The sequence below is a fragment of the Seriola dumerili genome, unplaced genomic scaffold (genome assembly GCF_002260705.1).
Source record: "Seriola dumerili isolate Sdu_G_001 unplaced genomic scaffold, Sdu_1.0 BDQW01000226.1, whole genome shotgun sequence".
NCBI classification, from domain to species: domain Eukaryota; kingdom Metazoa; phylum Chordata; class Actinopteri; order Carangiformes; family Carangidae; genus Seriola; species Seriola dumerili.
Genome location: NW_019174481.1, coordinates 410,389 through 423,327, shown reverse-complemented (window position 1 = coordinate 423,327; position 12,939 = coordinate 410,389). Strand labels below are relative to the sequence as shown.

At 43.5% G+C, this 12,939-nt stretch overlaps 1 protein-coding gene across 1 annotated transcript in view; it reads right to left on the bottom strand.

Annotated features, from left to right (window-relative positions):
• Window positions 1-12,939, bottom strand: part of pcdh8 (protocadherin 8) — a 37,151-nt gene that overhangs the window by 6,839 nt on the left and 17,373 nt on the right. Inside the window, exon 2 of the mRNA XM_022755002.1 lies at window positions 2,542-2,571. Coding sequence (XP_022610723.1) covers window positions 2,542-2,571 — 30 coding nt within the window. The remainder of the gene's footprint in view (window positions 1-2,541; window positions 2,572-12,939) is intronic.

Below are 12,939 nucleotides of genomic sequence, written 5' to 3'. Positions count from 1 at the left end.
GGCGATTTGGTCTCTTTTGTCCAGCAGATAAGCGGCGGAGGGAGAAAGTGGAGAGAGAGCGGGAGGGTGAGAAAGGAGAGATGTGTATGTGTGCGTATGTGTGAGGAGGGGAGGGGGGGGGGTGTCTAAGATAATCGATCAGAGAACTGAACCCCCCCTTCACACCCCCACCCCCCTCACAGCTAACCTTTGCTTAACTCGCGTGCCATCACAAGCAGCACAGAGTCCTAATTGGTTCCCAGCACTAATTATCCAATTATCGCCTCTTCACCGGAGAAGCTCACTGCAGGGCTCGTCTGGGTAATGGCCTCATCCTCTACACTATTGATGGAAATGATTAGGAGTGAATGCGCCCATCAGCTCCAGAGAGCAACACTTGAGAAAGTTGTGTCACGGCCTCTGTGTCGAGGTCTTAAAGAGAAGGTGGCTCTTCACCAACACATGCGCTCATTCTGCTGCCATTATTCCTGAACTCCTATTGATTGAATTGGATTGAATACATGATAAAGTGTTGAGCGCGTTAATTAGGCTCTTTTGTGTGTGGCTCTAACATGGTAAAATAAAAAAAATAAAAAAAGACAGTAGGATGAGGATCGAGTCTGGCACTTCTGTTGAGGTCGTAACATTTCACAGTGAAATATCTACTTTCACTGTGAAACCCTTATTTCTTCGTCGGTGGTGTTCTCCTCAAGCGAGCTACAGTTTCCTTTTAGCATGTCCCTTATAATCATTACCAACACGGAAGGACGTGACACGTGCATCCCAAAGACTTGTCACATTCACACCTGTCCCCTGTAAACAATGACAGGTGGGAACCAAAAGTGCTCCACACTAAAGGGGGTTGTAAATAACTTAACTTAAATGTTACACCTACAAATTATATATATGAAATAATAAAGTACTGCAACTGATAATGAAATTATATCATTAATATAATAACTCAAATAATATTACACCACTTAATATAAATGTATATGTAATCTTATAATGCAAATAATCCAAATGTGTACAATAATTAGGTAATAATTGTTCTACAGAAAATGTTAGAAGATGTAATAAGTGAAAATGCGTCTTAATTAAAGATGATCAGAAGAAACTGCTACGAATGTCACAGTAAACTCGCTTTCAGGAGAACAACACAATGTCGGATTAACTGGACAGACTACTTGGCATTCAGATTGTGCCAACAGGCAACCGGTAGTCTCGTCCACAGCGCTGCAACAGGCAGTGAACTGCAGTGAGCAGCATCTGAATAGAGCAGCAGGCACGGACTGGCACCAGAATGCCGCCAGATTGATAACGTCCAGTTACATTAAACATTTATTCTCCTGTCTCCATCTCTTTTTCTCTTAGTTAACTTCTGCTCCGACCCATCACCTTCCAGCCCATCTGTCGCTGATAGCTGCAACACTTTGAATAAATTCCTCCCGACAAACAAAACGGTTAACATCTCATGAATACAGCTTTTTACACCCCACACACAGATTGTGGGGAAACTTTAGGGCCAGTGGAGTAACTAGTGCAAAGAAATCTGTCCGGGGACACTCCCTCTTTGCTTCCACTTCATTACCAGCATTGTGCTCGGGAGCGCGCAATCTGTGCGGCCGCCTCCGCCAAGCGCGGCCAGCTTTCTAATGAGTTTCCAATGATGATTTAAAGGCTCGCGCGGACCCTTTCCCCCCCTCACCAAAAAAAAAAACTCCTCCCACCTCCCCTCTCATTCTTCCTTTCACTGCTTTTGAATCTCAACTGCTTTTGTCTGGAGCTGTTTCCATCACTGCTTTCTGGAGCAGGGGAGGTCAGCAGGAGCGCACATAAAGATTCACACATCAGGTCTGAATAAAGGAACGATATATAGGGGAGTTACATGGGACCAACTTTGGCCCCTCGCTTCAGTGTGGTAGTGGGAGAATGTGGGGGACAGAATTAGATGCTTGTGTCTGGTCTGAGGATGTTTTGTGAATACAAGTTTCTCCAAATGCCTCATTTCCTCATTTTAAAGACAAACAGAAACTTAAAGCTTGCTGTGAGTTAATGAAGGGCTCCAGGGCTGTGTGTGTGTGTGTGTGTGTGTGTGTGTGTGTGTGTGTGTGTGTGTGTGTGTGTGTGTGTGTGTGTGTGTGTGTGTGCAGGCACCTGATGGTTGCACTCTGCCAGATTGTGTGTGCTTTGGATGAACAGATGGGGGTGGATGAGTTAAGAGAAGCATGGAGGGAGGGAATGGCAGACGTCTGGATATCACTCATGTGAAGTTATGTCTCCCCTTCTTCTCTCCCCTTGCATGGTCCTCCATGTGCATTCAAAAGTAGGCATCAGCATGCAGATGAGCTGCATCTGATGTGCGGAGTTGATGTAGCCAAAAGCAGGTTGGTAGCCACATAAGTGTCTCTGATAATCCATCAATCAATGGGACTTTGTCTGAGGCTTATAGGGATCTATAGCAAGGACTTTTACTGGCCAAATGGTTCACTTAACATCCTTGAGATGAGAAGTTAGTAAATGTGTAGACACAGCAGTAAGAGATGCATAGCGCAGCATTACTTCACAAAAAGAGACGGATACACAGCTAAACTGTGAGCATTAGGGCAGTGTTTGTGTAAGAGCATTAAAGTCACACTGTAACTTCTGAACAGCTGCTCCACAAACAGATCTGCTCTATCACACACAGTTATTTGGAGCTGACAAGTGTGAGACAGTCACTGGAAAATCAACACTGGATAAGTTGTGTTCACAGTTTTTTTTTTATAGCTGCGTGGCTCTACATGCCAGTGTCAGTCTGTCCGTCCACCACTTCGGTCCTGACTGAAATAAATCAGACCACTTTGATATTTAGAGGATGAATCCTAGTGCATTTGTTTGTTCCCAGATTTTCCTCCAGCACCAACAGTAGGTCAAAGTCATCACTCACCCAGTGCAACATCAACTAACAAAGTTTTGTATATTCATGGTCCAAAGAGGATTTGTCCCCCTGACCTTGGTGACTTTCCTCCAGCGCCACCATTAGTACAGGGTGGATTGCTATAAAATGTGGTACAGACATTCATGTCCCTGCAAAACCAATGACATTCTCATCAGCCTCAGCTGCACTTTGTGTTTATGCTAATTAGCAAACATTTGCATGGTAACATACTAAACGTGGTTGGCATTGGCACTGTGAGCATGTTAGCATGCTGACATTAGCATTCAACTCAAAGCATTTTCTCTACAGTTTCACAGAGCGGCTATCACGGCTGTAGACTCCTGTGAGGTGATTACAGCATATCAAGTATTATTAGTAGTATTAGTATAAAGTGTGTGTTGGAACATGGAAGTTTATTCTTGACAGTTGGAAACACGAATTGTAACAAAATAATCAAAGTTTAAAGGAGCTATTCGTAAGTTTTGCTACACAGTCAGCGTTAGCATGAGCAGCTGTTTACTTACCAAGTCTAGAAGAAACGTTGTGAGTTCAACATCAGACTTCATTCCTTTTCCTTTACTCACCAACAGCTGTCTCCAGAGGTGGAAAGCTGCTGCAATGTTAACTCTTGTCTCTGTTCTGTCTTTTCCTCTTTGTCACTTTCTGATAGCGACTCACTGTAGCCTCCAATCTGTCCTGAAGACGCAGCGCTGCTCACAGGGCGTATTATAAGCTCTTGTACTAAGACAAAGATGGCTTAAGCTCCTGTCAAATGACAATCACCATCACCTGCTAACAGCAACAAAACACATTCAGCAGCTGAGAAAACTTACAAATAGCCCAATTAAAGGTCCCCTTACTAGATTTCAGAGCTTTCAACCAGATCTCTCAGTCTCTTAATCATGATTTAAGCGTGGAGCGTTGGTCGCATGATACATATTTGTGTTTTATGTCATCTGAGCTCACTCTGTATTAAATTGCTTTACTGCTCATGTGTCAGTTCCCAGACAGACTGTGACCTGCCACGTGTCAAAACACAAGGCGCTGCTCTGCTCCGCTCCGGTCTCTTCTTTACACTGATCACAGACATGAAATGTTCAAATTATCAATTCCTCCTTAGAAGATCAAAGGATTTCATCTGCAGTCAAACAAACAGTGTGGGCTTATATCATTTGATTTTAATGATACATTTCATTATCACAGATAAACTTTGCGACAGACTTCTTTGCTTCCAAATGATTCCCATCATGAATAAAAACATTTTGAGGCTTATTAGCTCTTTAACTTTAAGCAATAACCCACTAACCTACTTTATAGACTCTATGAGTCACACAAGACAATCACAGAGTGCATTAGCAGCCAAGGTGGAAACGCTTCTTAAACTTGCCTATTTGAGAGGCAACAGAACTCCCACTCTCACTTACTTTGTAATTCCTCTCTCTTATCTGCTCTCCCACTCCTCTTCCATCTTACCTTTCCCTATACCTCGCTTTAGTTGTCTACTTTTTCTTGCTGTTTCAAGTCCCTGCAGCGCTATTTAGAGCATGGCACAGAGCTACATTAACGTGACTAAAGAGGATTGTACAGGTAACACAAGTCCAGCTGGCTGTAAACTCGGCAATGCGGTTCCTCTCTCACAGAGCATTAAAGCTCCCCCTGTTTATGGAGTCACCCTCCATAAACAATACTATATAATTCTCTTTGAACGTTACAGCACATGCCTCATATAACACAAAGCAAAATATGAGGGGACACCACGCACACCCATACATGGAGCACACAGGCTTCTCTGACACACACACACACACACACACACACACACACACACACACACACACACACACACACAGAGGACAGGCTGTCGTGCACGTGCACAGTTCATTATGTGATCAGTGTGTCCTCTCTGCATGTGGCAGCAAGACTTTGAAGGGAAGGCATTGTTTTCCCTTGAGAGTAAACAACCACCGAAGACAGATAACTATATTCAACAAATAGTCTATATGCACCGAAACGCCCCGCACCAAAAAAAAAAAAAAACTATATCTCCGCACTCACTATAGAGCTAATCAATATTTCAGCAGCCCAGCCTTGATTGTTCATGCAGGCCATGAGAGGGCTAATGAGGCGAAGCTGCAAAGACAATGTGCTCACCAAAGTAGGCTATCTACTAAAGGACAAAATTATCTTTCAGATCTCCTGGATCAGTCACGCTCTGCCCAGGATGAGATGCTACAGAAGTGAACCGCTCGAGACCTTCCGCTGCATGACAGCTTATGAGTAGGCATTTCTGTCTGCGGTTCCCTCTGATCTGGTGTGTCAAAGTCCTCACGCATCATATGCTGTTTGTTGTCAGCGCACTTTGAGTTGTACTTAATGTGGGAAACGTGACGTGCAAATAGATGACGCTTGATGGACTGACCGTGAATTGAGATCTTGGAGTTATGAGGTTTTTTCAGAAGCCGGAGAGTTTGAGTCCGTGGCTGGATTACTGAGCGTTTCCTGCCAGGCACAGGCCCAGGTGTCAGAGGAGCCTCTGTGTGAAGCTACTGTTAACATTTCTTAGTGGAAAGTCTTTCAAACAGCTGCAAGGGGATATAAAATTACCACAAAGACACAAAAACCGACCACAAGGAGACACAAAACAGCTACAAAGAGATGCAACTAGTAATCTTGTGTCTTTCAGTCTGTCGGAGAAGCACCCAGGGGCCCTTTGTCTCAGAATCCATCCATGGTTTGAATATTTAAAAAATTGTATGTAACACTTTTGATAAGGGACCGTACAAAAATGATTAGGTTGTCAGAAAATGGTGGAGATGTCATTTTTTCTTTGTTTTTTTTTAAAATGAAGATAATCTGACTTGTTTTAAGAGAGCAGGGGAGGATCTTCTTTTTATTTTGTTTCAGCCTCGCCTCGACATGTTTCATAAAGGAGCACTTTGCCACATGCAGAGGACCAACAAATCCAATTTAAAAGACAAAATACACTGTTTGTCCACGGCCTGTAGAGTAACAGAGAGATGACACCACTGTGGTTATGGTCTGGTTAGGTTTAGGCATGACCATAACTTGATTAGGTTTAGGAGAAGGGGCGTGGTTTGGGTTAAAACTTCGTTATGGTTAGGGAACAGTTCTGTGTCTGTATCAGGTTAGGGTTAGGGTTAGGGTTAGGGTGGCTCACATTACATGTTTAATGAAAACACGAGGTTTAAAGTGGAGTACACTGGTAAATAAATTGAACTAATTTCACTCTGTTATTTTATTTTGACACGTGCGGGTGTTGCAGTTCTTTCTAAGTCAAGAGGAGGGATCAAAGGAAACACTTATAAGGTTTGCAGTCCCTAAAATATGATGTCAGATTTTTGATCCCAGAGCTGCACTCCACCCTGGGAAAACCTTTTGACTCCACACTTGTGTTATGAAATGCTGTAATAGAAATCGTTATGGTTGCAGGACGAAGTGATGAAGTTATGAGAGGCCGTTAGCGTGATACATTTTGGTTCTCCATTGCCATCAAAGAGAAAAAACAAGCTATGTAAACAGAGATCCTTGCAGGCGCACAAACACACACAGCAGGCAACACCTAATTATCTTCGCTCACAATAAATGAGAAATAGTCAAATGAGTGTAGGGTCTAGGAGGCATCTTCATAGATTGGAATATAAAAAGCAGAGGAAAACATCTTCACTCACAATTCCTCACAGACCCTCGACACAAAGCCAAATGTAGGCTATTTCATAAAACTACCACCCCATGTCATCAAAGCTCTCCCTGCGGAGGCGTTATTCTTGATCGCTCCTCCTGTCTAAGCGCCCTATTTCTCCACATAGTCATCTTTGTTTGCAACACTTGTCTCGCGTCACCGAGAGGAAAAAGCCCGCGCTCGATTCATCTTAACAGTTTGTGTGTCACTGGGAAAAAAAAATGGGTGAAACTTTAAAAAATTCAGGCTTTGTTGCCAGAGAACAGAAGGCTGACAAAGTTTTATAGAGGCAGCCATGAAGTTCTGCCTCATTAGATAGAATAGCTGTTCTATATTCAGGGTCTCTGTGGGGCTAACAAACGCAATGAGTGGGCCAAACCCGGTTTGTTCCGCCAGAGCAAGGGCCTTTTTGTCAGTGTTTGGTGGGTGGGGCTGGCTGGGGTACAGGGGCCAAGCGGGGCCCTGCAAAACCTGGATTTCACTGCAGCTGACTATATGGGGTGGAGTCTGAATGTAATGGACTACATAAGAAACCCTGTAGGATTTCAAGTTCCACAGCTTGTCCTTAAATGATCTAATCCAATTAATTATATCGCTGCAGACCCAGATTGATCCTGTGAAGTGAAAAGTACCACAGGTGCACATGTCACATTGTTTTCCCACGGTGATATATTATAGTTGTTTTTTCTCCAATTTGGGTCTTATTTTTGTAGCTTCGGTTGCTGTTTCTCTTGCCTATGATTACATTATACTCACCAAGTTATTTGCTGAGATCTGGGAATCAGGGCTGTCACTTTCTATTTGAACATTGTTATCAAACATGGATTGTATACACAGAGCATTCAGAAAGTATTCACACACGGCTTCACTTTTTGTTACTTTGCAGCCTCATGCTAAAATTCATTTAAGTTCATTTCCCTCGTCATTCCACACTAAATACCCCACAATGACAAAGTGAAAACTGAATTTTATTTGCAAATGTATTAAGAAGGAAAAACTGAAACATCACATTGACAGTAAGTGTTCAGGTCCTTCGCTAACGACACTTTAATTTAGCTCAGGTTCACATTTCTCTTGATCATCTTTGAGATGTTTCCACACCTTGATTGGAGTCCACCTGTGTAAATTCAGCTGATTGGACATGACGTGTAAGGGCACACACCTGTCTATATGAGGTGTCACAGCTGACGATGCAGATCAGAGCAAACCCAGGCATGAGGAGGAAGGAGCTGCCTGCAGAGCTCAGACAGGGTTGTCTGGGGAGATTCTCTATAATTCTTAAATGGAAGATGTTTGGAACAACCGGGACTTTTCATGGAGCTGGCCGCTTATAGCCAAACTGAGGAAGGGGAAGACGGGCCTTGGGAAGAGAGGTAACCAAGAACCAGATGGTTGAACTGAGCTCCAGAGATCCTGTGTGGAGATGGGAGAAACTTCCAGGACAACCAATCACTGAAGCACTCCGCTAATCAGGAAGCTTCTCCTCGGTGAAAGACGAGTGAAAGCTGCAAGGCGTTTGAAAAGAAGCACCTAAAGGACTCAGACTGTGAGAAACAAGATTCTCCGATCTGATGAAACCAAGTTTGACCTGCTCAGCCTCATTTCTAAGCGTCCTGTCTGGAGGAAACCAGAAGCGGTTGTCCTTCTGCACTGTGCAGTATAGATGTGTTTGAATTACTGCAAACAAATTATGTGTCAGTTCATATTATTCAAACTTGACTTGTTGAAAAAGTGACAGCTCAACTGAGAACATGGCAAAACTGCTAAATATAACTCTACAGGGCAAACACAAGTGGTCAGATACAGAGACATACAGGATGTAAACAAGTGATATGCAGTGATATTTGCAAGTTTGATGCCAGTCTGAAATTAATAATCTAATAATAATAATAATAATAATAATAATTTCAAAGCACAGGGCCCATTGTCTGATTCTAAAAGATCTCTGTGCATCTTCTTTAGATAAAACAGCTTGAATTACTTGAATTTGAATCACTGACATCAGTTTACCCCTTCGACCACAGCATCCACAGAGCTGCGACAATATTATTTCTGTTGGCTTTACAAAGATAGTGCAGATTGGAGCCATTTACATGCAATGTTTATTTTTTGCATGGATTTATATTTTTAAAAGCGGCTCTAAATCCAGAAGGCAGTGGCACTGAATATTTTAAAAAAAATCCACTGACTGAGTTTAAGGACACATCTCAGAGTTGTCCTCCTAAAAAAGATTAGAGGATTAGGAAACCATCGAAGTTGCTGTTGCATGTCTGTGTCCTAGATTCAGCTTGATATCCTTTGATTGCACAAAGAGAGTCACTCAGGCTGTGCTGCTCTGGGCCAAGATAATGGGGAGAAATTTGCGGTGTCGTTATTTTCATCTGACTTCGCAGCGATCATCTATTATAGGCGGTATTTCATTGATAAATTAATAGGCTTCGTCTGTATTCACGTTGGCTCGCTCATTAGGAGCTAATAATGCAAATGTTATACAGGCTATTAGAGGTGTTTAGCAGGCTTGTGTCTGAAGACGTGGGTATTTGTTGGGCAGATGGACGCAGCTCCGGGGGCTGCCCTCACCCCTGACCCCCCACAGATGTCCCAAACCCAGCCACAGCTCCGTCACGAAGCAGCGGAAAATCAGTAATACACCGGAACCGACTTGTCAATGAGCAGGACAATTAGGCGCGTTTGAGCGCCAGCCCTGGCTGCGCAGCGGCGCTCGCTGCTGCGTGAAACACGCACTGATTACAGCGAGATGAAAGAGGGAGAGAGGCCGTGCGGTGCCTTTCTGTGAAGGCCTGTTTGACCGATGGCTCTCGACTGAATAGGGCTCTGGTGGTCATACATAAATTAAGAGGTTAAGTGAGCCATCAGGAACAAATGTTTGCATTTATTAACTGAGCATAATGGCTCCCAGCAGTGAACCTGCAGCCCGGCTTCTCTCTTTGGGCTGAGTTCTTAAGCCTATATGAAACTACCTCCACTTCTGTATATTAGTTTAGGCTATAGAGCAGTCTATAGATACATCAATCAAGTCTAAAGAATCTAAGACTTGACTCTTATTATCTTACAGTATAAGCGGAAATGCTGTAGCTGTTATACCAGAAGACAGAAAATGCACTAAAGCTGGCAGTTAAATACACATGAGGGAGTGTTGCAACCTATTTGCATTATTAAGGCGCGCACATCGCTCCAAATGGACAACTAGGAATCACTTATATGTATATGCATAAATGTATAAAAACCCAATAAGCTGCGACTTCATTAAGACATCAGAGACTGAAATCTTCGTTATACAGAACAAACATTCCCACTCACATGTGAGGAGGGGTCCCGCAGGAATGCATGAGGCAGGTGTAAATTTAAACTGTTAATGAGGCGCATCAAAAGCTTCAAAGACGCGTCGTGCTGAGCCTTTCTACCATTAGTCCGCCCGAGACAAAAGCCATCAGAGAGTTTTCCTCGCTAAACGGTGCAGAATGGGTCCGAGCAGCGGGAGTTTTATTGTGGCCGCAGACTCCCGCGGACTGCACCGGGCTAACCAGCCAAGTCTTATGAGTTTGACTCTAACGAGACAGATGAAACGTCCACTATTGGCCGGAGTGCAGTGTAAGGTCTGTTTCTAATGGGCAAACATGGCTGATCCAGAGTAGGAGTGATAGAAATGAACAGTTTCTTATGAGATAGGGTTTAAATAACAGGGAAATAGTTAATGAAGATTTTTTTTTTTTTTTTTTAAAAAGTCAAGTATCAGAAGTAAAAGTATTCAGTGAAGAAAAATGTCCTGGACCAACACAATAATAGAAAAATGGCTGCTTAACGACAGTCTTCAATAATGCATAAGAGTATCAACTGAAAAAATGGTAACTATATGTGCAGTATTTCCATCTGAATAGAGTGAAGCATAAGAAGAAGATTCCAGTGCGAGTGTCTCTGTACTGAGGCCTGTTGATAAAGGTTATTATATAACCAGAGGACTACTGCTGCTGCATTAATGTGTAAGTTGTAAGTTGGTGTTGGTGAAGGTGGAGCTAATTTTAAAGGAATGGTTTTACACGTCGGGAGATACGCTCACTGCCTCGTCCACAGTGAGATGAGAAGATTTGTATCATCTCATGTTTGGAGGTAAATATGGAGCCACAGCAGCTGGTTAGCTGAGCTCAGCATGGAGACAGGAAACAGCCTGGCTCTGTCCAAAGGTAACAAAACCCACCTATCAGCAACTTTGAGCTCACTAATTAACTCACTGTGTTTAATCCGTACAAAAGCAAGAGTGCAAAAAAAACACAAACAATATGTTGTTTTATAGAGGGTGATGTGCCAGACTATTTCTTGGCCTTGGAACCAGTAACTCCCAGAAGTTACTGCTTCCAGCCAAGAAATGAATCCAGTGTGTAACCACTTATACAATCAGGGTAAGAAGGCTAAATGATTATTTGCACTTTTAAATAAACTGGATCTAAAATGTTGATCACTGAACGTTACAGCCAGGCTAGCTGTTCCCCTGCCTCCAGTGTTCATGCTAAGCTAAGCTAAGCTAACCGGCCGCTCACAGGTTAGTTACCCTCCACCATGTAAAATCCATCTCAAACAGAAACATTTCACCTTGATCCCTGATTCACTTTGGCCTTCAGCACCAATCAATATTAAATGTGACCAGCTCGGTGTCAGAAAGTACAGAAACTGTTTATAATAATAGACCAGTACACCACCTGAAGCCACTCCTTTGATGAAGTGCAGGGGAAACTAACTTGCTGGAATAATGGAATATCTTTTCATCTGAATGAAATTTACATCATCTATCACTTGTGAAGCAGAAAATACACTGTTATCTGCTTAAAAAATCCCTTTCATATTGCCGGAGTGACCTTTTCCACTTTATTTTCCTGCATCAGTGTGAAATCACAGATGCATGGGAGCGGAAAACTTTTCTATCTTGTTTCTGGCAATGGAAACCAGTCGTGAATGTTCTCTAATACACAGCAAATTGTCCTAAGGCGAAGGAATAACATATTTGAATGATGAAATCCAGCACGATTCCCTTTGGCAGGCAAATTCCCTTAAATCCTTGCATCTCAGCAGGCACGCAGGGCTGGGTTTTGGAAAATTAGGTGTATGCGCGTGCGTGTCTGTGTGCATATCTCCCCGAGGGCTTGCATGTGTATTTGCTAGCTTGCTGTAGGTGGTTACATGTGTGCGTGTCGTTTAAATAAAAGACAGCTTATGCAAATGAACTCGTGTGACCAACTCGAGGGACGACGAGGACGGCGCCTCACGCAGGGTTTCACTGTGCAGCTGTACCAGTGTTTTACCCGAGACTAACGAGGCACAATGCGCCATCCGTGCTCAGCAACAGCGATCATAGCCATTAGACAAGTCAATGGGCCTTATGAGAGCCGACACCGAGGGTCCCGGATGAGGTGCAGTGGGAAGAATTAGCAACAGTCAAGTCTGTGGCCCACTTCTGGCCTTTAGAGACGTGATAGGTGACAACCAGAGTGTGACACATTGGCATGGCAGTCTGCTGTTTGTGTGGATTGTGAGGGGGATAACAAACAAGGGGGGGCCGTCTCCGTCTCCTCTCCTGTCCTCTCCTCTCCTCTCCTCTCCTCTCCTCTCCTCTCCCGGCTTGTCAGTCATTTTTCATCCGTAGGACTGTGAAGGTGGCGCGCCTCCAAAGCGTGGCCTACTTTCCCGCTCTCACACAGAATGGAAATGAGCTCAACTTATTTCTTTGCGAACGTCTGTCTGATTTTAATTAACATCACAGCCGTTGTGATACAACAGCACTCTGTCTATATCTTACAGCAACGAGATCCCACATCCGCCTTCTGTGTGTGTGTGTGTGCACGTGCACGTGCATGTGTGTGTGTGTGTGTGTGTGAGGGAGTGACAGAGACAGTGAGCTGAAATCCATAATTTAACTGAATGCCCACGAGCTGCACACAAGCAACACTGATTTCAACACACTTCTCTCAGGTCTCACATGAACAAGTGTTGCTGTGGGTGTTCTCCAACACACACAGACTCACATGCACACACACACACACACACACACACACACACACACACACACACACACACTCAACCTACTCCTGTATTTTTAATTGTTGTTCATGTTCTCTCCTCCTCCAAACATATAGCATCATAGAGTTCAGTGTTTTGCAGCGTGGCACTCTCCCTTTCTTTCTCTCCGTGTGTTTGTCATACAGACACACACACACACACACACACACACCCACACACACAGTGTATTTATAGCATATTCTGTCAGACAATGTAGTGCATTTGTGTGTATTCATTTGGAAATAATAACATTGACAACTGCTTGAGAGAT